The sequence below is a fragment of the Coptis chinensis genome, chromosome 4, assembly GCF_015680905.1.
Source record: "Coptis chinensis isolate HL-2020 chromosome 4, ASM1568090v1, whole genome shotgun sequence".
Taxonomy (NCBI): domain Eukaryota; kingdom Viridiplantae; phylum Streptophyta; class Magnoliopsida; order Ranunculales; family Ranunculaceae; genus Coptis; species Coptis chinensis.
The window spans coordinates 62,280,993-62,308,755 of record NC_141459.1 but is presented as its reverse complement, the minus strand read 5'-3'; the positions used below and the strand labels follow the sequence as shown (position 1 = coordinate 62,308,755).

At 37.7% G+C, this 27,763-nt stretch overlaps 2 protein-coding genes across 2 annotated transcripts; one reads left to right on the top strand and one right to left on the bottom strand.

Moving 5' to 3' along the window:
* Window positions 1–8,887: 8,887 nt before the first annotated feature.
* On the bottom strand, window positions 8,888–14,867 carry LOC147504305 (F-box/LRR-repeat protein At3g58900-like). Its single transcript, XM_086557266.1, has 4 exons — window positions 14,725–14,867; window positions 13,260–14,429; window positions 9,524–9,685; window positions 8,888–9,350 (listed from the first exon to the last, which is right to left on the bottom strand). The coding sequence occupies exons 2-4, from the start codon at window positions 14,190–14,192 to the stop codon at window positions 9,081–9,083; spliced, it is 1,365 nt and encodes a 454-aa protein (XP_086413392.1). The 5' UTR covers window positions 14,193–14,429; window positions 14,725–14,867; the 3' UTR covers window positions 8,888–9,080.
* An 832-nt stretch (window positions 14,868–15,699) lies between these two features.
* On the top strand, window positions 15,700–20,461 carry LOC147504304 (cytochrome B561, amino-terminal protein). The gene is made up of 7 exons (XM_086557265.1): window positions 15,700–15,916; window positions 15,998–16,056; window positions 16,144–17,087; window positions 17,194–17,392; window positions 18,778–18,951; window positions 19,086–19,462; window positions 19,884–20,461. Exons 1-7 carry the CDS (start codon window positions 15,768–15,770, stop codon window positions 20,022–20,024), a joined length of 2,043 nt encoding a protein of 680 aa, XP_086413391.1. The 5' UTR covers window positions 15,700–15,767; the 3' UTR covers window positions 20,025–20,461.
* Window positions 20,462–27,763: the final 7,302 nt, after the last annotated feature.

The window sequence follows — 27,763 nt, the reverse complement described above, 5'->3', positions numbered from 1 at the left end:
AATACTCACAGGAACCTTGAAAAGTGTTTCTTCATTCACAGTCAGAGGGCAAAATTTCATTTTCTTACCAGATAAGGCAACATCAGAAGCAAAAGCAGGATCAGCTCTCTTCAGTTTATAGCAGTTGGATGCACGTACTTCCCTCTTGAAATTGCTAGCAACCAAAAGTTCATGAGGCAGTTCAAGGCCCCTCCTGCCAGTGATCACACAATCATCAGTGACATCAGGCTCTTGAACTGTACCCGATGTCACAGCATCACTATAGGTGGCCACATAACTCTTCTCTTTGCGGTTTCCTCTTCTTATAGTACTCAAAGAGGATTCATCCTGAACTGGAGGAGGAAGAAGTCCATCCTGATCCACAGGAGGAGGAAGTACTGTGCGCCCAGAATTCACAGTGTTTATCCCAAAAGGGGAAAAGCCGGGGGAAAATTCTAGCAATTCTTCAGCAGACATGTTAAAATATTCAAAAAGATGGGTAGGGTCAGGAACTATCACCCAAGGAATCCTTTGTTCCTTGGGGATCTTCTTGATGAAGTCCACCATAGCAACATCAGTTGCAGTTAATTGATTCCAGGGGGAAGAGTCATTTAAAGAATAATAGCAAAGAAACTCAATCGAAAGACTCTTATAATGGTTACAAGATTCGTGAGAAAATAGACTTACTGGTTGGAGCATGAGTGTGTTTTTTGGGAACAAGAATTCCCACTGGCTTACCATCAGCATCAGAAGGACGAACATCCCACGCATCACCCAACACATGAAAGTGGTGATCAGCCCAACCCTCGTCACTCTGCTTCACCTCGAAAAAGACAATCGGTGAGTTCTTGTCTCTGGTCATGAGGTAGTAGTAAGATTGGTCATGAATACACCGGACCTCATAAAAATACCTAAACACCCAACGATTCAGAACAAATCTATGCCTCTTTGCCAGTATGGCAGAGTACATGACAGTTCTGTATAACAGGGGTGCTGCTTGACCAAGAGCAAGATTAAAGTGGATCAGACATTCTCTTAGTAGTGGGTCGAGGGGAAGGGTGAGTCCGACCCTAAGTTGACCGATTGTGATGAGCACTACTTCCTTGTAGACCAACTCATCAGACAATCTCCCCCACTCCAGACTAATATCATCATGGATGTGAAATTTCTCTCGGATCAATTCTAGAGAAGAGAGATCCCTGAAGTTTATAAGTGACCAATTGGGATTCATGATCAGAAAAGAGAGAAAGTTTCGAGTTTTGGTTAAACCCTAAATGGGAGATCAAAGGGTTCTATATACATGGAAAAGGTAGCGGAAGAGATAATAAGGGTTCTCTCACAAGATCCTTTATATACAAATAAGATGGACGGTTACGATTAGCCCAAGCATTGCATCTTTTCAGGATGGAACTGCCATCATTACCTTTTTTGGGAAACAACATATCTATTTCAAGTCATCTTAGCACAAGCACTGAGGACAACCTAAACCCTAGGACTATCAAAGCTCTTCTTATATAAACCATAGTGATTCACTCTTAGGAACTATGCAAAATAGGGTTTAATTCTCCTAAATAAACAAGGAGATACGTAAACATCCGTCAGGCGGTTCAACCCTGAACTCTATATCATCTCATCCCTTCTCCTTCAAGAACAGGGCTCCTGAATCACAAGGCACAGAGGAGGATCAGGGATACTCAGAAAATCCCCTACATCTCCTTCTACCAAGGTCGGATGTGCAGGCCGTTTGTTTCTGGTGACACCAGACACATTGAGCTTTCCAACGTTGTATGGTGGTGTTCCTGGGTTATCCTGGGAAGAAACCTAATTACCGACATTTTGGACGCTACATAGCAGTATGGAACTGGTAGTTCTAGTGCTCACAGATGCAAGTAGGTGTCTACCTATTGCACTGAGGCTGCAAACCAACTCTAATCTATGTTCTTAAAAGTCGAGAATTATGATGGGACTTTTGGTCTTGGCTTCTTGACTTTTTTATGGAATGGGGGTAGTTTCTCTACTATCCGCCTGAGCCATAATAGACAACTTCACCTCCGCTCGACCTAAGAAAAACTGGGGGTAAGTGTGTATCTTATCATCGTTGCTTACAACTTTGTTTTTGACAGGATTCTTAATGCCGTCGCTTATAACTTTGCCTAAGTTTTCCTTCGACTGACCAGTGAAGATTCTAACTTTAAAAGCATACGATGCGTGACATCAGGAATTAATTGAACATGGTTGGTCACATGAGAAATTGACTCCAGTGTTTATATTAAGTTTCGGATCAGATCCTTGATGGAGTGCGCCTCCAAGAAGGGTAATCAATAGCATTTGATCGGTGAACTGCATGCTAGTTCGACCTGGATCTAACATGCTCACTAGCATTTGATCGGTGAACTGCATGCCAGTTCGACATGGATCTAACATGCTCACTAGCATTTGATCGGTAAATTGCATGCCAATTTGACCTAGATCTAATATGCTCACTAACATTTGATCGGTGAACTGTATGCGAGTTCGACTTGGATCTAACATGCTTACTAGCATTTGATCGGTGAACTGTACACCAGTTCAACCTAGATCTACATGCTCAAATTCTTGATGGATTGCACTTCTAGGAAGGGCAATCATCAGCATTTGTTCGGTGAACTATATGCTAGTTCGACCTGGAATTTAGAATCCTCGATGGGTTAAGCCTTTAGGGAAAATGACCACACTATCTGTTTAGTAAATTATATGCCAGTTTGACTTGGAACTAGAGATAATGTTCCTGGGGACCTGAGTTGTATGCTAGTTCCTTGCATTCCCATGACATCACGACCGGGGTTGCTAGGAAGATTTGGGTTGGATCCAAATCCTAGCACATGATCACTGGACTAGACTTCTGTCAGCATGATTATGCTGAGGAAGACTCCCCCAACGTTGTTCTAGCGATAACCTATTTATTTTTTAAATAAACAGGACCTATATCGTTATTGAACATAGTGTCGTGCTCAAGGCACCGAGTTACCTTCGCGTAGACATTCAAATCCCCTAAGACGTTGTTTCTCTACTACGATCGTACTCTCTGTTATGGTTAAACATGAATGGCTCCCATGATGTCCTGATCAGATTCTGGTTATACCTTTATTTAACCTGTTTAGCCTATTAGGGTCACCTATTGTTGTTCCAAATAAACTTTAGGGGCATCAAGAATAAAATAGTATGCAAAATAGTGAAATACTAGATGAGTTAAGCTACTTAGTCACTACTGCATTATATAAGCAAAATGCCTAAGTGCATGCATAAATAAGCGTAGAAGTTAAGTGAGCTACAAAGTTCAATATTACAAAACCACAGACTATTGGTTTCTTATCTTTTTTGATGTCCTAATATCATAAAAGGTGTGTGCGTACAAATTCCTTTGGTTTAAGACACTGGTTTTGTGATGACACTCAACTTTGTGGTTAGTATAATTGGTGGTCCAATCAGTTCATGAGACACACCTACATTACTAAGATAGATTACTTTTGCCTACGGTTAGTCTCTTTGATGATCTATCGGACTCGTGAATTGATCCGGTAGAGGCTTCTACACGACTAAGGTAGAACACATTGTTTCTTTTGCACTTCACTAACTCCAAGTTATTCCAAATAAGCTATGGAGGCATTTGGACTCAAGGGTTTGAAGTTGGTAAAGTTTTTTGGTTTCAGTCCATGTATATATAGACATGAACTGAAGAGCAAGGTAAAGTGAACTTAAGTACTCAATTTGGTATATTAGATGGAAATGTGAAATCACAAGTGTATCATATCCTAGATAAGTTGTTTGACAGTTTAGTCTGAGCAAAGACACTAAGTTGTAGGCAACTTCAGAGAATTTCTCGCTCAATGAACCGGCGCTCAGTCTACATGTAAATTAGAGTTCATTTTATATGAGCGCTGGAGGTGTTAGTAGCACTTATTCAATCATAACTAAACTAGTTACTGTTGGAGATGAATATGTGTTAAACATGGATCTAAGCCAGCCAAAGTAAAGTTCTGAAGTGAAACGCAACATTTGCATTAGATCTCCTGCCAAGAGTCACATCTCAGTGGTGTCAGCTAACTCTTGACAGGATAAGGGGTATCTGTAGGGGTAATATTCTGCCAGTGTCCTAAAGACACGTGGTAGAGTGAGATTACACTGAAGGATCGTTATTAGAAAGGGAATATAGCATAAGATAATGGCTTTAGAATTGACTTGGTTAGTTCTAGTCAATTCCTACGAGTTCATGACAGTTCCTTTAGTTTGACTAGTCAGTTCCGCAAAGTAGTTCAGGAACTGGGCAAGTCAGTTCCGAAATTGGTCCAGAACTGGATGACGACCTTGTACAGCTGTATTTTAGTATTAAAAGGACTTTTGAATGTGTTTAGAATAGGTGTTCCATTTATAGCAGACTTCTAGGTCTAAAGGCTTATTATGGAAACCTAGTCCAACTATGTCTCCTTCTATGTGATAACTTCTATTATGATGTTGATCCTATCTTGACAAGAAAAGAGGAAACCCTAACGAGAGGATGGTTCTTGGTAGTCAAGGAAACCTTATTCTGGGGCCTTCCATAAGTCACTATATATAGGAGGCAGCAGTATGGGAATAGGGGACGGATCCCTAATGGCCAAGATATAGAGGTGGCTCTCTAGAGGCCGACTTCTAGTCATCTCTTCTTCCCCACTCAGTATGCTATTCAGCTGCATAAAGAACTACAGCAGACTTGATTCCTGAAAGAGGATACGTAGGCAGCCACTTCGTGGTTCAGTCCATATTATCAAATACTCCTATTAGTTTCGGTAGATACGCTTTGAACTAGAACACGGTGTGAAGACATCAGCAGAGGATTGTGAGAACCTAGAAAAAACCCCACAAGTGGCATTTTTGCTAATTCTATATTCCTCAGGCACGTCTTGTGTACCTCCATATGGTTGTTGTGAATCGAAGTCATCTTTATTTGCCTCCTCATTATCAGTGACAGTCTCTAGCAATGAGAAGCAACACAGACAGGAACCGTCAGCAAGTCCTACTATAAGAAGAAAAACTGACAACACAACAATGAAAATCCCAGTTTACCTTCAATCGCGAAAGATGGAGGTACACTCTGTTCATTTCCACCATCTGAATGAAGTACTATAATGGAAGAAGTAGTCGCATTATACTGATTTGAAGTAACCTCCGGAAAGAAATCTGCACGTGTTCACCTAATAGTCAGTATTTACGTAAATGTCTGTCAACAACATGGTACAAGTTATAACAAAGATACTCAATTACCTGCCATAACCTTTTGATAAGTAGCAAAACTATGGGGCTCTGCAGGAACCACATCTTTGGCAATTATATGATCTCTCTGACTTTGTTATCCAAGTGGATTATATTGGAAATACAATTTAGCACAATGTTAGCAACTAAACCAACGACTATCAGCCAATAAAACATAAACAAAATGTGTTATGTACCTATAGGTTCGTCTACTAGTGTGAAAGACTTCTTACGCGCTAATGTCTTTTGGTTCAACAAACATTATTTTATAGGAGATCGATGGTTGTAGAAGGTGATAAGCACCCAAAACTGTTTTATAAACCCCATAGAGACATAACATTTGAGTTAATTATGTGTCTAATAAATATAAATTAATTATACTTTCGTGCTTTCACAGGTTTCGACAGTTGATGACAAATTTGTAGCAAAACCTGCATTGTAGCATGAAGAAGTGGTACATAATAGTGCTTGAACGTGAAGCCTTATCCCTTTGCCCATTTGAAGCTCACAAAAGGCCAAACTAAATCTCGTGGACTCAACACCAACCATTTCCGATTCAAATCAAGACAACAGCGCAGAAAAGTCGTGGAACTTCTGAAGATCATATCTCCTAATTCTAGACTCCGAGTTTGACACAGGAACTGTCAAATTTATCAATGCGACAAGCTCTACGCAAAGACGTGTAGTTGTAAAAACCAGCATGGCCCACATGGACCCACCACTGGTCAAAGCACGTGGGAGTGGGTCCATCCACTTAGTGTGTGCTGTATTATTTGAGCACTATAATTGATGTCAAAATTAAGTAGTGCACTAAAATGTATAAGTGGAGCACTATATTGATTATTTTTAATGAATGGATGAGAGCAATTATGCTTTGCACTCATTCATTCCACTAGAAAATATTGTAAGTAAGATGAAATTCCATTCCATACGTAGATTTCATTCCATGATTTTAATTTTATTTAGTTTTTAGTTTGAGAGCTTGTAAGTCTTTAATGGAATCCTCTCCATACTCTCTCTAAGAAAGCAATCTCTTCTTCTTCTACTATTTCTTCTTCCTATCTTACTTCTTCTTCTTTTTGTTTGTAGTTCATTCCTCCTAGAATCATGAGCTAAAGCCCTCCCTTGGGGAAGGTTAATGATGTTATCATGTGAGGAGAAGCTCCATTAATGGAGTCTTTCATTACTTCAATTTTTCACAAGCTTGTTATCACATCAACTCCACAATAGTTGATGTTGATAACAAGCTAGGACTTGTTAGGTTCTTCTAGAGATAGAGTACTATAACAAGTCCTCATGCTAGTAGGTTTTCTTAAAGATAATATAAATCCACTAAGGATAAAACTCTAGTTCTATTCTTGGGTTTGTTTATGAACCTAAGAATATGATTATAGTTTTTGTAAGGAAGTCTTTAAAATGGTAGTTATCCTTGCTGAGTGGACTTAACTCTCCACATCTTTTTCTCTCTCTCAATTCTCTTATAAGTAGTTAAAAGATAAATTTACATTAGTTGTAAGTTTAAAGAAATCAAAGTCAAGTGTAGTGTAAAAACATCAAATCAAACCCTTCTCTCATATAAGTTCTCTTGTGAAGTAGTTGAGTAAAGTTGTGAACCAAGTGCGCTAGGAGTTAGGCATGGGACGAACCCTTGCTCAAGCTAATTATAACATGATTTGAGAACAAGGTACTTGATATAAACCTGCTGAAACTTGAACTATCAGAAGGTTTTCAACTTCTTCTTTAAACAACTCAATATACACATTTGGATTCTTCAATTTGCTTAGTCTAGGAGATGATGTGGTAGAGTTGTGCTTCAACTGAACAGGTTCATCATTCAATACAACATGCACATTTGGATTCTTCAATCTATTTATTCCAGGAGATGATTTGGTAGACTTATGCTTCAACTAAACATGTTCATCCTTCAATTCAACATGCACTTTTTCTTTCATAGCAACACCTTTTCCTTAACTTCTTTGAACAACAAATCTTGCAAGACTTTCTTCCTTAATAACCCATACCTTCATAGTTTTGGTTAGATACTTTTCATGCCTCTTGATCATGTTTACATAATCTGTATTTCGTGGCTAATTCTACATGGGTTCTTACTCATCAAGTACCACAATGAAAACTCTAGTCTACTATTTGAACAAGCATCTTCAACAATACTAACGAAGCCTTTATACAATACTGTCTTACATAACACTCTCAGTTTAACCTCACCACCAACATACCTATACAGACCATGATTGTCGATTTTCATTTCATCCCCCCGTAGTAAATTAGAACTTCTAAAGTACCACCTAAAAACAAAAACAAAAAATCAGTTTTTTAAAATAGTAAAAGCTCCCACCTTTAAAACTGGGTTCACATTTATGACACAAAATCTACAATAAATACTAGATAGTAAATAATTGATAGTAAACAAAAGAAAACTTTTGGACCACCTTCAAAGCATAGTAAAACCCACGGCAGCAACAACCCATGCAAAACAACATATATAAAATAAGAAGAAAACAATAATAACCTTTAGACCCTAAGCTTTACTTTTGTTGATGTTTATGTTATTGTTTTCTTCTATTATTTCATAAACAAATCGAAAAGGCGAAAGACAATGAGAAAGAAGAAGAAAGTAACAAGTTTTTGTGTTTTTGAGATTGGTACAAATAAAGTTTTGGAATTTGGGAGTGCGGAAACCGAGGTATAAGCTGTCTATGTGACAATAATATTAAAGTTGTTGATAGTTATTTAATTTATTGTTATTTTCAATATGTGATAGCTACTTCTCTACACTGAACAAAATACTATCATTTCTTTCCTCTAATTCGACTTTAATCTAACGGTCCAGATTTTTTAGTGCGAATATTTAAGATCGTCTTATAGTGTATGTTGACTGTAAGGTCACATCATATAAAAGAAAGTGTTGCAGATTGTGTAAGAAGAGTGAGAGAGGGTTTGTCTCCCAAGTCTAAAAGGCAAAAGTGTCAAATTTCCTTTGAATATGTCAAAATTGAGTGTTTTGGCTAGATTGAGAAGAAATAGTACTTTTCTTGCCTTGTTTAGGATATTACCCTATTATCATTATGTCATTATGCAATGTATCCCGAAAATCAGAAATTCCGAAGACGATTATGAATAAATGACATTGGTGTAGTACTTGCACAAACTATATTATTTTGATTTTGACATGTTTCTATAAGGTGGTCAACATTTTCCCTTTCATAGGTGCATTTTGTTTCGGTAAAATCTGAGATTCTACCTTAACACCCACTACTGTCAATTTCATGTGAGAGCGATGAGACTGGACCGCATTTGCATGTAAGGCTTTGTAAGCTATGCTACATTTGTTAATCTTCCAGACTTCCACCCAAAATGGCCACGCATCATCGGTTATTCGTTACAATTCGCCGGTTATTCGTTACAATTCGCTATTTGTGATCCCAAGCCAGTTAAGTGTCTCTGAGAAGATACGCTGAACAGAAAAGACAAAATGCCCTGAAGAGCTATTTCGAGATTTCCTATCCTGATCGTAATTAGAAAGCAAGAAATCAACAAAAATCATTATATAAGATGCCTCACTTAGTATTCCTAAACAAAGTACAAGAAATACATATAAGATATTAACTTGGAGACAATGGGCGATACGTTGTAGACATATTTTTTCATTTGCAGCACATTATGTTGGCGTAACCGTTAAGGCCTTAAAAGAATGTGTTGATGTTTAAGATGCACAGAGTAACTTATATACAAGAAAAGTACTTGAAGGCATGAACCATGTCTAAATGACACCAGAAGTCCCTTATACACAGTACGCATCCCAATACCATGTCCAATTAAGAGATAAATATCTTCACCCTTGAGGAGGTTCCAGGTAGAGATTGTAGTCTGTTACTGAAATTTACCAGTTCCTCTTGCTTAGCCCACAGTAATCCTTTAGCTTTAACAATAGTAATCTTCTTTAAGGCCATTGCATTCTTCAGTACAAACTTGAGAAACTTTAGTTCAAGTTCACACCCTTGGAGATTATGGATCTCAACATATCTGAGTTGATGAAGTATGCACGCAAGTGAAAACTGTTCATCATTTCCAGATCTGTATTGACCCTAATTACAGGAAAAAACAATAGTTGGAATCATATCCATTTCTGTAAAAGAACCAACCAAAACAATTTCATTGCTCCATAGTTATCGCATTCACTTATGTGTCTTTTCAAATCAAATATACTATATGGAGCTTATGCTGTAGAGTAAAGCCTAAGAGAATGTTCAGTTCATACCTGAGCCATTTGCAGGGAAAGAGTTTTTAAATAAGGAAAGAACCCAAGAAATCTCACGACTTCATTAAGATAAAAAGCATTATACTTGCAAAGCATCAAATACTTCAGATTATGAAATGGCTTGTGCAATCGATCCAAGACACCTGGGGACGCTAAGAAAGCCTAACAAACCAAAAATGAGTCATCAAAATAAATGGTTGTACAAACAGAGCACAAAATAAGAAAAAAAAATGCTTAAGCTGATAAAAGTGAATTACACTATCCGAGAAGATTAAAGGTATACAAAATAATAACATTCAAATAAGGAAGAATACCATTGTTATCTAAGTAGTTCCAATCAGCAGATGCTGGTATATTGTTGAATATGGCATGATGCAAGTGCCACAAGGCACCAACCTTTAACTTAGACAGTTCTCACCACCAATAACTTGGCCTAGCCTTAAGGGGTTTAGTTAAGCATCTGCAATATGCTATGTTACATGGACACTTCATATTTCAAAAAAAATCAACACATATCCACATGTCCGTGTCAGACACACACGGACACATATCGTATGTGATATACCTAACTTTCTAATATTTAGCCGTGTCAGACACTTTGTATCCATGTCGGATACAGACACATGTGTCCGTGTCAATGTAACTTAGGTAACATGCAGTTGTTGGATTTTCCACTATTAAGGAAGGGTGGTCTGTGATCCTACCATGACTTGTCTCCTTTGACCAAGGGCAACACCTTTCTGGGCACATACATCAGCACTTTGACGTTCATTTCATGCCGCGTACTATTAAAAGGTAGCCCTACAACCGAACAGTTAATTGTTCCAATTTTGCATGAATGCTCCACTGAACTTTGTCCCTATGAAATACTTGTGCAGCAGCATCTGAATCGCTCTCTATCCACGAGTCTCTCCGTTCTTCTCCAATGGCTTTAGTAATTCCTTCTTTACTCAATAGAATAGTTGTAACTACATAATTGGTGGTGTTACACAGACCTCCAATGAATGCACCCACATTGTATATTTGTTCCAATACTCCACTTCCATTATGCTGTAACAGGTGGCTTTAGAGTTTAGACCCTCCATCTATGTTCAACTTGAAGATGTTAGTAGGAGGAGCTGACCAATATCACTCAAGCTTCGACATTAAAATTGTACAAAGAGTTAAGGTATTGAATACTGTCATTTACATGCCAGGATGAGTAGTTATTTGAATATCTGTCCTGGTAGCATTCTTCACTGCGTACAACAAGCTGGCAATAGATCCTGCATGATAGATCTTTTAGCCTTGAAGTATTTTAGCATATCAGCATGGTGTAGACCACCTGTTTTCACAAAACCAGTATGCTACTGTTCTCCAGAATATCTAAGTATACGCATTCGAAGAATGGGTAAGCCTGTGTTTCAACTTTATGTTCGCAATCAACATAACGAAGCAAGCTTTAATTTTCATCTAAAGTAGTTTGTCATCTGCATGCAACCGACCATGCATAACCATGCATAATTCCCATCACAGTAGGTTTAGGGGTCCATCTTCGCCAGTGTATATTAAGCAGTACAAACGAGGTTTTGGCCTTTTTATGACAACCTTAAGTCGTTTTAACAGAGAAGAGGCCATTGGTTGAATTCATCCGTAACACTTGTTTCATTTTTTGTTCAGGTACTGGAGCCAGAAGTTCTAAATATAAATACCCTGACCTGATTCAGGTACACCCGATTCAGGATGCAAAAGAAGTTCCATCCATTCATATTGACGTACTTTCTAAGAGAAGGACGACTTGCCTTCCAGCCAATAAAATTCTAAGACGTGAATATCATCTCCATTTGATCATGAGTAGTGGTTGGGCAGTTCTTCAGTTTAACTTCACTTCAAACAATTGATGTTTCGTCCCCCCCCCCCCCCCTCTCCCTCTGCATATGTACTTACTAAGAGACAATTTGATTGCCTTCCCAAATCTGTTGCCACTTTCTATTCCATCTTTCCAGCCAGTAAAATAAACTAACATGAACATCATCTCCATTTCCAGAGACCCATGACTAGGGGTTGGGCAGTTCTTTCAGCGCTAACTTAACTTCAGTTCAAACATTTGATGTTTCAGATCCCTGCTTTCTTAACATCTGGCACAGTGGGCATTTTCATTCTGCAATGCCCATGCTTGCTCTATTAGCATATCCATGTTGATGCCTGTGAATTCTTCATTCCAATGCCCCCTTCATCTTTTGGCATCCGCGCATTATCCCACAAACAGCAATCAACTTTTTTCAGACGGATTACCTGACAAAAGAAAGTTCCTAAGCATGGTTACATATTCTTTTTTAAACTGAGGTCGGTCACTAGTAGTCTGCCATATTATGGATTGTTACACTAGTAAGCATGTGTTTAGCAAATCGGATCTCCCCTTGGAAACAGTGCTCTAACAGCCCAGCTTAATGATTTTTTCTGAAAGTAAGTCTCAACTAGCAGAGCTAGGGCACACCCAAATACCTCTCAAGTAGAGTTCCCCATTTAATTCCAAATGTATTCTGAACTTCCACCTTCTTGGCATTAGAGATGTCATTCATGAAGGTATTACATTTCTCCTTACTGATGATTTTTCCAATAGATTGTTAGGTCTCTCTCCAAGAAGCCAGACACATTCCCCAGGATTCTTTTGCTAGCATTGGTGATAAGGAAGATCACAAGCAAACTTTAAGTGAGTAAGACTTGAATAACCAGCTGTTCACCACCATTCATTTTATCCTATTACTAGCATAAAGCCATTTGATCCTCTAAATAGACCCTCCCCAAAGGCGAGAGAGGGAGGTCACCCTGTCTCAGTCACCTCTCTGTATGCATCAAAATAACCAATAGGAATTCCACTTAATATAATAGATGAAGAGTGATTGTTTATTGCACCCTATATCCAAGAGATTTGTTACTAAGTGAAGCCAAAGTGTTTGAGAACCAGTCAGAGAAAGCTCCAAATGAATGTCTCAGAAGCCTGATTCATGTCTATTTTCATACAAATACCTTTATTCTTGAGTTTACTTCACGTCTCTCTTAGGTATGAAATTGCACTGTTCTTTTAAGATAACTCTCGTAGTTTTATGAGTGACCCTGGTAGCAAAGATCTTAGTGATGATTGTAGCTGATCTTCGACATATAAATAGGCCTTTACCAGTTTGGTCTACACTCTACAGGCTATTTTCGCTTAAGGAATTAGTACCAGGAAAGTGGAATCATAGCTTGCGGGTAGCCTGTTTTTGTTGTAGCTTGCAGCTCTAACGGCATCTCTTTGTATTATGTGCCAACAAAATTGGTAAAAGAATTTATTGAAGCCATTTAAAAGTCTGAATATAATCTAGTTCCTTCGTGGAATCTGCCCCATCTACAATGGTTGAACTACATAAAAAAATGTCTAGATTACTCGACAGAAAATTTCTAGTTTTCTAGATTACAATGGAATCTGGCCCATCTACAATAAGTGAGAAAGTAGTGTATAATGATACACTCTTTATAATTTGTCTTGATTGTTTTATTTCACTCTTTAAATGGTGAGGCTGATTAAGACAATGTATTCACTACTTCACTAGTGTTATTTGACAGTAGTGATCTACAACTTCTATGTTTACTATGTAGCAAAGAATACCATTTCTCATGTAAGGTTCTTGTCAAAATTTTCACTTGTAGCGACCGTTAATGTTGTACTGAAATAAATAAAAAATAAAATAACAAGCTACTTGAATCATAAACTTACCTTAAGCCAGTGGCCAGAATCAGTGGTCCATGTCAAAGTTGTTACACTATAAAGCCCTTCAAGAATTCGACAGACACGCTGAGCATTCCCTTCCAAAGAGAGACTAAACTGAAGCTTAGCACTAACTAGAGAAGAAAGTTTCTCCAGAGAGTAATCTTTATACATGTCACATTCTAATCGCAACGATAAGAGGTTTGGAGTACAAATCTTGATCTTACAAGGACTAGCCTCAGGAAAATAAGAGTGATTGACCACCAAATTCTTTAAAACAAAAGCAGAAATAGTGAAAACGTTGAGGTGTTTAGATTCACAGTTATGTAAGAGCAAGATTTCCAAAACTGGGCAACTCAAGACTAATTCCCCATTCAAATCGCCTTTTGGAAGTTTCGCTGATACCAATTTTAAAGTTTTCAGATGTGCAGCTGTACCCACTGAATTTGGCAACTGGACTGGAAAATCAGTATGCAAAGTGAATACTCTAATTTCTGAAACAAATACAGAGTGAGGCAATTCAACGATTTCTTGTTGCCTAATATTCACATGAACCTCCTGAGTATTTTTTCTCACTGCCGCAATGACCATGGAACAAATGCGGTCTTCACTACGATCACGGTCGCAAATAAAACAATCAAGACAAAATTTATAGACAGGGGAGTTGTCACGGTAAAGAAGAACATTATGAACAAAGTCAATGAAACATTTACTTTCACCACTGCTTTTCCAAGCTAAATCATTGAAGTTGAGATATGGAAGAGATACCCATATATACCTCCATCTTTTTGAAAGAAGGCTTGTTTGAATAATTTGAGACATGTCCAAGAAAGAGAGAATATGATGAAGAACTTCTTCGGGTAACCTACTAATCCTGTCAATCTTTTTCTTTATTTTTTCAGGGGATTTCAATTTCTTATTAGGATTTAAACTCCCTTCCATCTTTCAATTTTCACTTACAAAACAGCAAACACTTTTGATTTTTATGTTTAGGAGGAAGAGGAAAATGTTTGAGCTGGCATGTACTCTGGGATAAAATGGTTCATAACAACTCAACAAGCTCAAACTCGAAAAACGAGCAAAAACTCAATGTTCGAAACGAAGAAATGATGAAACTAGGTTTAGTCTACCACTAGTATATAGAAACACGGTGGGCTCTGAACGAAGAAGGTGAATTACCTGAAAATAACAGAGCAATTGAACTGTATTAATTTATTAGCTTAGATGTTGAACAACGTATATTACTTGGATACTAAAACCCTCACCATATGATATATGTAACAATGTGAAACATAATTTAAGGTAATGGTCTTAAAGTAACATACAAAGGAAGCATGTGTGTGAAAAGAAAAATGAAGTGATCATGATTTCCTAAGATGTTTTACTTTGCTCATTCAATTTAACAAGTAAACAGATTAAAAGAGTTAAGATAAACAATGACATCTCCAAGACAAGAAAAGTGAAGAATACATACCAGTATTTTGTATCAGCAACTTTCCTTTCGGTCACTAACTTTCTCGTTTGCAGGTTCGTCCTACTTATACGCCTTTTTTTCATCACTCCAACTCTCCGTATTCACACTTACACAAACAAATCGGCCATTGGGCTAGCGGGCCCGGCCCATTAAATGGATTAGTTATATATCCACATCTTCGGGTCCAAACCCGCACCATTTGACCATTTCCATGATAGCATATATCAGTCAAAGAAATTCTATTCCATTATCGAATCGGGTTTGGATACACCTGAACCGATTCTTGCCCCTGGGGAAATATCTCTACTACTTATAAGGGGAGTGGGCGAGTGAGCCGTTTGAGCTGTAACTCGGTTCTAACAAGTGTTGTTTTATTGACACGTGTCTAATGTTAGCCATATGAGCTGGAATTTTGATTTTTTGTGGGACAAAAATTTGTTATGGGCTGTTTTTCGGTGCTGACAGTCTCTTTATAATATTTCACTTTTGGGGCCTACTACTAAACTATTATAAAAGTAAAGTTAAATTAGATAAAATTAGGCAAATGTAATAAAAAAGGAAAGTGTAGGCTCCCCAAAAACAACTCTAATTTTTGGATCTAACTTACGACATGACGGATCTAAAGATTTATAGGGTGTGGGCAAAATAATAAGAAAACGAATTTGCCCACAAACAACAGCTTTTTATTGGTCTAAACCATTTTTGAGCACATAAACAATTTTTTCGGCATAATAAACAGTTTTTTGGGGCACCAACTCCACCAATCAGCACATACTGTCTTGTGGACAGCAATTAATAGTATGTCCACAAAGTTATTCTAGAATAATAAAGGGCAACAAGAGTAGTGGATCCTTGTTAAAGTCAACAAAGGCTGTCGGAATTTTGGTGGGCCTTTGGGCTTTTTTTGTGAGACTTCTGCTGGGCGGGATTCGGTTGGGTTTTTCAGTGGTTATGTACTAGTCTCAACTCTCAAATAAAAACACAACCAAATTCTCTTCCCTCTCACTGCCTTCCAAATTTATAAGCAGCCTGGTCCGGTCGTAATGGAAGGAACAAAGTTCCGTACCTACCAGAATCCATCTGTATCAGCTGTCCTAACAGCAAACAGTCTCCGTCCAACAAAGTCTACTTTTCTAACAATCTTTTCTCTCTCCACTATTTCCGCTTTCCTTCTCCTCACCATCTTTTCCAGGTAACCGCTTAACAACATTCTTGTCTAAATCATTATATTTTTCATTTTAATTAACAGTCTTTCCATTTTAACTTATTGTAGGGAAGATGGGTTTATTAACAATTTGAGACTTGTCAAACATGTTTCTCAATCTGCGGCATGTAAGTAGACACTTTACTGAAGCATAATGTCAAATACATACTATACAACTTTTTTAAAACTTAGTTTTCCTTGTGTTGTTTTTTCAGATTTGGTTGCGAAGATTATACAGGTTATCGTGGGTTTCGTGTTCGTAGGGACTGTTATTGCCTTTGTTAGAGCGTTTTTATTGCAAAGAGCTAGTGGAGGAGGATATTCTTCTTCTTCTACCAGAACAAGTGGTAATAAGGAGCAGAAACATCTCTCGGAACATCAACTAGGACTTGTTGGAATAAAACCAAAAGCAATTGAAAAATTAGAACCTGAGTATGAGTCTCCTGCTAAGAAACCCCCCAAGTCTAGGATGCCTTACTCGGGAGGATGGTCTTCTCCTTCTACTGCCCTTTTCCCATTACATCGGAATAATGGCTCTAGTCCAAAAAGTCCCTACAAGGCAGGCAGCACTGTTAGTGGAAGTAACAAGATGAGTTCTCGTTATACAACACCGTCATCGTCTAAATCCCCTGGATCTCCGTCTACTTCACTGTATCTTGTCTCCTCGCCTTCTTTGCAGGGGTCATTAGTGAAGACCTCTCCTGGACTAGAAAGAAATGTGTCAAGTCCATGGTCAAAGCAGCGCACCCCTCCTCGAAAGGATATTGCTAATGAGGAAATGCTTGAACAGTTCTTGGTGGATGTTGATGAAAAAATTTCGGAATTGGCTGAAAAGCAGACTACCACTCCTCCACCAGCCGTTGGTGGTTTTGGAATAGCTAGTCCTAGTACTGTGAATTCTGCTAATACCTCGGGAACTACAAGGAGTACACCACTTAGGCCTGTAAGGATGTCCCCCAGCTCTCAGAAATTTAGTACACCCCCGAAGAAAGGTGAGGGCGACCTTCCTCCGCCCATGTCGATGGAAGAGTCAATTGAAGCCTTTGAGAATTTGGGTATATACCCTGAAATTGAGGAGTGGAGAGACCGTCTTAGGCAGTGGTTTTCTTCAGTGCTATTAAATCCACTAATCGACAAGATTGAAACAACTCATATTCAGGTCTGTCGTCACCTTTTATATTTGCATATTGGAGTCTTAGACTAAGGAAAGTCCGGTTTGTTTATCTTTTGTTTAATTTTGTGTCTAATTATCCTTGTGATTTTAGGTAAATCATGCAGCTGCTAGACTTGGTTATGCAATCACTATTAGTCAAGTGGGTAGTGACTCCACAAGTAGCACAGTTCCTTCAACAGTGTCTCCGGTCGATGGGACAAAAGAATGGCAACCAGCATTTGCGATGGATGAAGATGGGCATCTTCATCAGCTCCGTGCTAAACTAGTGCAAGCTCTTGATGCTCCTACTAGTAAGTTTACTGTATTTGGGTTCCGTGCCTATGGCACTATATTTTGGATTCACTTCATGCAAACAAACTTTGGGGTTTATTACTATACACATCTTCTGATTCCTACGGACTTCGAATGTTTCGTGTAAAACTGTTAAATATTGTTTGTATTTTTGACATAGTTGAAGCGATGCGCATCTTCGTACTTTGTTTTTCTTTTTATCTCATTTTAGTGTCACTTTCATCTGTGACGTGGATTTGAAAATATCCAGTCTTGGTGAGTTCTTTCCAGTTACCCGCTTTGCACTGTTGATGAGCCCAAAATAAAAATAAAAAAGAAGAAGATAAATTCTAGGAAACGATATTGCAGATTTGCAAATGATAAGTAGTGGCGTTTTTGCAAATTGCAAAATGAAACATTGGCAAAATGATATTCTGCCATGTGTGCCTATTGTCAACCCCCCCTCCATACACCACACCCCAGGAAAACAAACACACACACACACAAACTTTCGCTTTGTTTTTTCACTTCGTTTTACCTTCAAATGTTTTCTATTTTTTCACTTTTGCCAATGAGTGGGAACGTGATTCTCCCCCTGAAGCAAATGCAATAGTTTAACTCACAGCTTTCCATGTATCTTCCCTTCAATTTTTGTTTTTTTTTTGTTGAGCAAAGTTGTTTCCATTAATATCAAAATGTTACATAGATATTTCCTTCCTTGTCCTCCCATACAGTATTTGAAACGTTTTCATGAAGGGGAGGTAAAAAGAACATACAACAATCATCATTAACCTCACCTATAGCAGCAAGCAAATTTTCTGCTGTATTGCCTTCTCAGAAAACACGACTAGTACTTACGTATTCAAATGATTCAATTAGTCGTCTAAAAGCAGCAACTATGTTCCAGCAGTACCATGGTTCCTTCTCTTCTCCCATAAGTACTTTAACTGCTCTCATAGAATCTGAGGCCACTTTGACCTATGTATAGTTCATCTTCGAACATCCCCTTAAAACCATTTCATCTCCCTTCAATATAGTAGCAGAGATTGGTCTACCTCCTATATAGTAGCAGAGATTGACTGCACCAAATTTTACCCCATATAATCCTCCATAGCCCTGTTTAATTGCTTTCATAGCTCCATCAAAATTTATTTCTTAAAACCTTCCTCAGGTGGTATCCATTTGCATAATATAGGGCATATCCAGCAAACATCTCACCTTGACTACTTCAAAAATCTGTTATACTTGTGTCTGTATATATAACTCCACATCTCTTAAATTCTATTTCTAACTACTTCCCATGTTTGGCCTGTATTTCTGAACTTCCTGAAATTTCTCTCTCCCTTCAAAAGTGTTATGTTGCTTATCGATCTGTATTTTGTATTTCTTCTGCTTCTGTTGACAGCAAACCAACCTACAACCAATTTACTGCAACCCGAGCAGAAAAACCTGCTACAGGAGTGTGTAGATGCAATCACTGAACACCAAAGGTCGCACGCACTGATGAAGGGCGAGTGGGTTAAGGGATTGCTGCCACAAAGCAGTGTCCGGGCCGATTATACAGTTCAGAGGATTAGAGGTAGGGTTTTCCTTCTTGGCTTATTTTATGATTGTCTCTGAGTTTCTTTTCTGTTAAAAGTGAAGCTGTCCTAGTTAATTTTGTGCAATCTATTTGACCAGTACAACACAATGTTTCCACTTGTGACATTGCAGAGCTTGCAGAAGGAACTTGCTTGAAGAATTATGAATATATGGGAAGTGGGGAGGTTTATGACAAGGTGAATAAGAAGTGGACTCTTGAGCTTCCCACTGATTCTCATTTGCTGCTATATCTATTTTGTGCTTTCTTGGAACACCCAAAATGGATGTTACACGTGGATCCTACATTATATGCTAGTGCACAATCTAGCAAGAATCCGTTGTTTATAGGAGTTTTGCCTCCAAAGGAGAGGTTTCCTGAGAAATATGTCGCTGTCATATCTGGTGTACCTCCTGTTCTTCATCCAGGAGCTTGCATTGCCGTCGTTGGAAAGCAAAGCCCTCCACTTTTTGCATTGTACTGGGACAAGAAGCTGCAGTTCTCTCTTCAGGTAACTTCAAGATTGAATATGTTTCATTTGAGATGAAAGTAGATCTTGGTTTATGACTTTTTTGATTGGGATTTTGGTAGATTATTTTTCCCCTGTATTTACGAACTGAGTTTAAGTAGGATGACGAGACCTACTATTGAGGAGAAGTGTATAATCATAGTTATTTGTTGGGGTATCATATCTGAATTACATATTAGAGTATGGTTATCATAATCCATATCGTGTAGTGTCTTAAAGATAGAAACCCTACATTATTTTAGTAAATGAAAAACTCATATGTTTTGTTCGTTTTTCATGTTCCAATAATGTTGCATGTACAATTTACAGTATTAACATGTGTATTAAAGCCACAGGTGGGTTATACCCTACCGGGATGGTATTGAGTAGAATATTGGTCACCATATTTTCTGTCTTTTCCCAGGGAAGAACAGCTCTTTGGGATGCAATCTTACTCCTCTGCCATAGGATAAAGCTGGATTATGGAGGGGTAGTTCGGGGTATGCATCTTAGTTCAGCAGCTTTCAACATTCTCCCTGTTATTGAATCGGAAGCTGAGAATTGAAAGAAATCATACTATGGTGATTTTTTTTTTTTAAGAAGTCCCCTAGGTAGCAGAAGACTGCCCATAAGTTTTTGGAGGGATAATGGATCTACTAAGATCGGTTGACATTGCTGCATGCTTAACTGTGGGTAGAGATACTGAGCCAATAAACTGGGAACAGATTTTCTGGGAACAGTTTGGTTCTAGAACCTTGGTTTTATGTTTTGGATGTTTATCACTGTGAGGAATCAATTAATTTGCTCAGAGTGTTAATTAGTTGAGTTAGCAGGAGGCTCCGGCTATTGATGTAATTTGAGTGTTAACCATTAGGATTCAAATTGTTGAAGTTCTGCCCAAGGAAACAAGTGTTTGTTCTGAGGATTGTTCCTTAAATCAAATTCTGGTGTACCTTTAATAGACTTTTTGCTTAATGAAACCACTTCTGATGTCATATGTAATCCTTTGCTTTTTCACTTGTTTGCTTTCTAGTTTCAGAAGTAGATACCAAGGATGTTTAAATGTTGCAGTTCGTGTCTGAAGAGGTCATTAAAAAAGTCTGATGAAAAATTTATTACTTTTACCACTGCTTTTCCAAGTTAGATCATTGAAATATTAGATCTGGAATAGATACCTATAAATCCCTCCAATATGCATTAATTTAATTTTACAAATCCAATCCAAATTATTTTGTGTAGTGAGTAGATGCTTAGTAATAATTTGGAGTTTTGGACCACATAAAGCCTAAATACAATTTTCTTATTGGGGTTTTTAGGTTTTGCCTCCTAATATTTAGCCATAATTAGGTTTTGGCCCTTTTTTTTCATTTATTAGGGTTTGGTCCCTTTTTCTCCAAATGAACTAGCGCCAGAACCAAAACCGGTCGGTTTAAATAGATAATTTTCTTAAACCCATTTTTGCCCCTGCACAAGCTTCTCACGTGACTTTTAAAGTTGTGGAGATTAAAAGGTAACGTGACATACCCTTGGTAAATGTTTCATTAAAAAAAAAACTTTAACAGAAGTATGTTGTTGGACACACATAAATTAATTGTAACACTGCTAGTGGGTATGTGCGCAGAGGCGGAACCAGAATTTTACTCAAGGGGGCTATTATGAAGTTGAAATGTATAAACTTTTTTATGAAGGGTGGGGCCTAGATGAAACTAATGAAAGTAGGTATATATATCTAGAATGGACCTATAGTTTAACGATATAGATCAAAGATGAAATATCCGATATATCCGGAGATTTTATATGGGTGAGATTGATATTTTAGAAACATGCCCAAAAACATATTAATATGACATCGAAATTTTGGGCCTTGGATGAAAGTAGGTATATATATCTAGAATGGATATATAAATATAAATATAGTAATGCCCATTAATTGGATTATAAATATTTTTTTTTTTTGGTGGGGAAGTTAGATGGGGGCTATAGCCCCTGTTAGCCCTTTCCTAGGTCCGCCCCTGTATGTGCGCTATTCATTAACATTGCTAAGGGATGCTTGGGGCATAGAATAAAAATCTTTTGAAGTCTCTTGTAAATAGGATTATTCTGTAACACATATTAGAATAAGAAAAAGTTGTTATGTTATCTACTTTTACCATGCATGTAATGTTATGGTTCTTGCGCCAAAAGGTCACTTTGTTGTTAGAATTATCGTATTACTGAATCATTGTTTTATCAAACCAGACTTTCTTGCGCTAAAAGGCTTCTTCTAAAGCAGTAATAAGAGGTGTCGACCCTAGAAATAAAATCAAGACTAGTTCAGATATAAAGAGAAGTTATGATGTAAAGTTGTGCAGGCAACCTAGCAATATCAATGGATTAGACTCTGTACATACAGTAGAATGTAAAAAAGAAAGCTCTCAAGTTTTAGTATCTGGTATCTCCAATTCGATGGGTTGTATTTACACTGGTAAGTCTAGGTCCAATGAATCCTGAAGTAAACAAGAGACAAGCCTCCCGCTCTCTTCACAGGAGGACCATCTCGCAGAGTTGATTGCTTTGATAAACATGTCCAGTCATCAAAATATAGTCTGAAAACAACAAGACATAGCAACTGACAGTCGGCATGTCAATGTATTTGCAAAAAAAATCTAACAACACATAAAAAACAAAATTCACCTCACTGGGTTTGGGTGAGTGGATCATAATATAGTGGCTGGGTTATACCACTTGGTGCTGATGGTATTTCTGGTGCAGAAATATTAAACCACTCAACATCGACACCACTAACACTTCCTCCTCCTCCTCCTCTGTTACCAATTGCAGTCCTTCCCCTGGTACTGTTTCCTCTACCTCCCCTGTTACCATTTCCTCTGCCCTTCCTCCTCTCCATGTACCTCTTAAAAGTGGTGGCGCAGGAATGACCAAAGGGACCCTTGGTTGTTGACTTGTCTCCCCCATGCTCACATTTGCACCAGATTGCTGACTAGTCTCCCCCATGGTCATATCTGCACCAGATTGCTGACTTGTCTCTCCACCTGACTTCTTTTCTTTTTTTGTCCTTCTAGGTGCCGCATCATGCTGCTCTCCTTGGCAATCTTCACTAATACCTAATACACAATACAAGTCAAAACAACATAATTCATTCAACACTAATCCCCACCAAAATAGAAACACAATTCATAATTTTTTACATGTCCTCTTTGGCTTTGGCGGCATGTTATCCTTGCAAGTCCTACTATTGTGTCCTACAACTCCACATTTGCTGCATTTTTTCATTGGACCCTTGGCTTGAGGTTCATCTTCAACTCTTATCCTCTGCTTCTTGGGTCTACCAGCTTTTGACTCAAATGGAGGAGGAAATACCATCTTATCAAGCTACACCAACAAAATAGATATTTAACAATACATTAGTTACAATATAACAGGAAGTATTTAACGCAAGTATTTAACATAAATATTTAGCAACTTACAACTTTCCAGTCTTCTAAATTCTCAATGGACATCACATATCCAGCATACGTCTTTTTAAATGAATCAATAGAGAAAAAAGGACTAGTGTACCTATAAACCAAGTATTGAGTCATAAAATAATTTAAAAAAAATTTATCAATATTTAATGAAGTTTTACAAAACTTACTAGATCCATTTATCTCTTCTCTTTCTAATGACAACAACTGCATGTACACAGGGGATGCCTGTAATTTGCCACTTACAACAGCTGCAAGTCATCTTCAACAAGTCCACATTCCACTTCTTACCAGACTTGGTCATCACAAGTGAGATGTGCTCAGCTACACCTGACACTTCATATTTGTTGTATTTTTTCTCAAATGTCTTGATGATAGCAAAAACCCTAGTAACCAACCCAATGTAGCAACTGATAAGAGCCCAAAACTGTAGTTTTAACCCTGTAACAGTCATACTTAGACCAATTATGTGAGTAATAATTAAGAGTTAACACTGATCACGTGTTTTTATGCATTTCGGGCTTCAAAGTCCATTATAATGCGAGAAATGTGCCATTTTAGCGAGATAAAGGAGCAAAGGTCGGTTACTAAGGAGTTTCATGATTAAAGGCCAAGATTCAAGAAGACAAAGCCTTCAAGCCCGGCCAAAACTGAAAAGTCGACGCTGGTAGAAACAAAGACACAAAAGCCAGAACTCCGAAGGCCATATCTTTGGACTCGGACCTCGGAATGGGGCCTACCTTATTTCAAAACGACCGGCTCGGAAAGAGCTTTTCAATGGTCTAAGCCGTGATCCAATCAGAGGAGCAGAAGTGGACGAAAAGTCTATTGAAGCCAACTGCAGCTGAAGAGGCCTTTTGATCGAAGAATTGGGTTTTGGGCCAGAGAATCTGGCCCAAAACATGGCTCCAAGCCCATACACAATTTTTGGATCTGAACATATAAAAACAAAAGCTTAGCTCTTTGTTAATGGTAGCTAGTTAGACCTAAAACTATAGATAATTATAGATCTAGTTTTCATGTAATAAAATTAAGTTTAGTTTAAATTTAATTCTTGTTTTAGATTAAACTCTTAGAATCATTATTCTTAATTAGTTTGATTAAATAAATAGCTAGTTTGTCAATTTTGATTCTTGTCATTTACAATTGTGTAGATCTAATTTCCCTTATTACGTAGATAGCTAGACTTAGATTAGTTAGATTATTAATTTAGTATTTGAATCATTGTTTTATTATTCCTTAGATTAATAAAATAGTGTTCTCCATAAGTTAGTTTCATTTCCATTAATTGTTTAGTTTCAATTCGTAGATTCAATTAATTGTCATTATTAGTTTAATTAAATTATTACATTAGTAGTTTTGAATTGAGTTTAAACAAGCAAAGTTTCAATCTTTATATCATGTCTTGTTTGAATTCCATGGGAATGATAGCGTGATGATTCTCGGCTAAACCTCCATTTGGGGGTTGAGAAGCCTTGATGAAAGCTTGATCCCGATTATCGTAAAGAGTCGCCGTAATTTCCTTTCCACTCTAGAAATGATTAGTTCACCATGAGAATGGGTGTAATCGCTCACATGCTAGTTATGAATTGGTAGAACTGTCATGTGTAATTAGGGATTAGGAGTAACTGCATTATTCTCGCTGGGCGATTCAATTCGGATCTGACGATTCGTGGTTAGTAGGATTAAGTCGAAGTTAAGGTGGAATCAATCCCCTCTAACTCCTTATCATAGAATCAAACGAGCATTCCCATAGTTGTTCTAATAGTCTACTAGTTAAGCGTCTTGTGGGTAGTTGCATCATAGTCTAGTTGCCATTTCAGTAAAATCTCTCATTAGACTTTAGTTTTAGAGTAATTATAACGTAGAAAAACAAAGATCTTGAAGGAAGGACTAGGAGTGGAACTAATCATCTACTCCACTATATATCATAGGATTGAGAGTAGAATCTTAAATAAAATTTAGGCACATAAGATAGTTTTAGTTTACTTACGTTTTGAGTTTTATCGTTCATTTCGTAGGTAAACTATCAATTTTATGTTTTATCAAATGGCGCCGCTGCCATCTTAGTTTCACTTTCGCATTGTTTTCGTAGTATAACAACTCTTCTTAAAGTCCCATTTCACCCACCTACCCTTGTTCGATTATAACTGTGGTTGTCTTTTTCAGCTTTAAACTTCCTCAGAATTTTTTTTTTTTGCATGGAGCGTGACTCGCCAAAAAAGGGCCTCCTACCAAGCTATCGAAGTTCTTGGAAGCGCTGACCAAACAAACACCAGAAACTTGAACTTACACCGGCGACCCGCCTGAGAGGAATTTTCCGGATTTCTACAGGTTTGTTTCAAACTTCGATTTTTTAAGTTTTTTAGTGTTCTAACTTGCTATTTACACTGAACATGCGTAAACAAGACGCTATTCATAAGCGAAGCAAGGACGCTATCAGGTATTCCTTTCTTCCATACCTCGCATCTCTAGTTAGAGGTTTATACTAAAATATCAAGATTGTTTGGAGTGTTGTCGTGTTTAGACTTAGACTTGCATGAGATTAAAGTCTGGTCGGAGAAAAACACCGAACATAATTAACCGTCAATGTCAACAAACAAATCTATCGAGTATACCAATCACTACACCTCTAGCTACTATTCCACCAACCACACCTGACATAATGGTGAAGAAAGAGAGACTCCTCTCTCCGACTTTTACAAAGCCTTGAGCGATAGCCCGATAAGAGCCCAAAACTGTAGTTTTAACCCTTGTAACAGACATACTTTTAGACCAATTATGTGAGTAATAATTAAGAGTTAACACCGACACGTGTTTTATGCATTTCAGGCTTCAAAGTCCATTATGTGCAGAAATGTGCCACTTTAGCGAGATAAAGAAGCAAAGGTCGGTTACTAAGGAGTTCCGTGATTAAAGGCCAAGATTCAAGAAGACAAAGCATTTCTAAAGCCCGGTCAAAAGCTGAAAAGTCGACGCGGGCAGAAACAGCACACAAAGTCAACAGAACTTCCGAAGGCCATATCTTTGGACTCAGACCTCGGAATAGGGCCTACCTTATGTCAAAACGACCGGCTCGGAAAGAGCTTTCCAATGGTCTAAGCCATGATCCAATCAGAGGAGCAGAAGTGGACGAAAAGTCTGTTGAAGCCAACTGCAGCTGAAGAGGCCTTTCTGGACTGAAAGAATTGGGTTTTGGGCCTGATTCTCTGGCCCAAAACATGGCTCCAAGCCCATGCACGATTTTTGGATCTGAAAGTATAAAAACAAAAGCTTAGCTCTTTGTTAATGGTAGATTGTTTAGTAGAGAATAGTAGATTTTTAGGTTAGAAAATAAAGGAGCTTAGAATAGAAAGTAGCCATTAGAATAGCTTCTAGATCTAGATTTAATTGTTTTAATTAAGTTTAATTTCAAATCCAATTCTTGTTTTAGATTAAACTATTAGAATCATTACTCTTAATTAGTTTGATTAATAAAATAGCTAGTTGTTAAATTTCGATTCTTGTCATTTACATTTGTGTTAGATCTGATTCATTTACTACTTGTTATTCAATTCTTAGTTATTAATTAGATTTTAATTATTGTGTAATTTAGATTAGTAAATTTCAATTCTTTATATCATGTTTAGTTTAACTTTAATCGAAATGATTATGTAATGATTCTCGGCTAAACCTCCATTAGAGGGGGTTGAGAAGCCCGATGAAAGCTTGATTTCACTCACTATCGTAGAATCGTCGTAATTTCTTTTCCACTCTAGAAACGATTAGTTCACCATGAGAATGGGTTTAATCGTTCACATGCTAGTTATGAATTGGTAGGAATGCCATGTGTAATTAGGGATTAGGAAGAACTAAATTGTTCTCAAGGGCGATTCAATTCGGATTACGATTATGATTCGTCGTTAATAGGATTAAGTCGAGTTAAGGTGGAATCAATCCCCCTCTAACTTCTTATCATCGAATCAACGTAGCATTCCCTTAGTTATTTTGATAACCGACTAGTTGCATCTTGTGGGTAGTTGCATCGTAGTCTAGTTGCCTTTTCGTAAATCTCTCATTAGACCTTAAGAAGAATACTTACACGTAGAGAACATTTACATGCGGAAGGACTAGGAGTGGAACGAATCACTCTACTCCACTATATCTCATAGGATTGAGAGTAGAAATCTTTGATAAATATAGGATCATAATTAGTTTTAGTTTACTTACGTTTTGAGTTTCATCGTTCATTTCGTAGGTAGACTATTCAATTTTATCATTAATCATAGCCCTAAATCTTGCATCGTTCTAGTAGACCCAGTGGGGGATTTTCGAATTCCCCCAAACATATTTAATTTGTTACCCGTTTTTCATGGTTTAGACCATGAAAAACCTTATCAACACATGCGTAGGATTGAACAAGTCCTAACAACATTCCACCATCCTACGGTTGGTGCGGAACAAATTAAACTCAGGGTATTCCCTTTCACCTTAGCTTAATAAAGGCGTCTTGGTTAAGCTGCCCAAACGCCTAATTCTCGTGGACTCGTGGGCTAAACTTGTTCAAATTTGTTTATGGAACATTTTTACCCACTCCTAAAGACGGATGAGATGCTTTCCAAGATTCATTTCTTTCGACAAAATCCTCATGAATCATTTTCAGAGGCTTGGAATTGTTTCACCGATCTCCTTATAGAGTGTCCACATCATAACTTAGTGAATGACACATTAGTTCGTGCCTTTTTCAAAGGACTTCTACACCACCATAAAGAAGTCCTAGACATAATGAATGGGTGTAGTTTTCTAAGTAAAGGAGCCTCAGAGGCTTATAAATTTTAGAGGATCAAACTAAAGTTTAAAT

Coding starts and splice junctions, on each gene's coding strand:
- LOC147504305 (XM_086557266.1), bottom strand. CDS start 14,192: ATGGAAGGGAGTTTAAATCCTAATAAGAAATTGAAATCCCCTGAAAAA. Junction 9,686..13,259: donor ATTCTGGCCACTGGCTTAAG/GTAAGTTTATGA, acceptor TTGGTTTGTTAG/GCTTTCTTAGCGTCCCCAGG. Junction 9,351..9,523: donor TTTCCCTGCAAATGGCTCAG/GTATGAACTGAA, acceptor TCCTGTAATTAG/GGTCAATACAGATCTGGAAA.
- LOC147504304 (XM_086557265.1), top strand. CDS start 15,768: ATGGAAGGAACAAAGTTCCGTACCTACCAGAATCCATCTGTATCAGCT. Junction 16,057..16,143: donor TGTTTCTCAATCTGCGGCAT/GTAAGTAGACAC, acceptor TTGTTTTTTCAG/ATTTGGTTGCGAAGATTATA. Junction 17,393..18,777: donor AGCTCTTGATGCTCCTACTA/GTAAGTTTACTG, acceptor TTCTGTTGACAG/CAAACCAACCTACAACCAAT.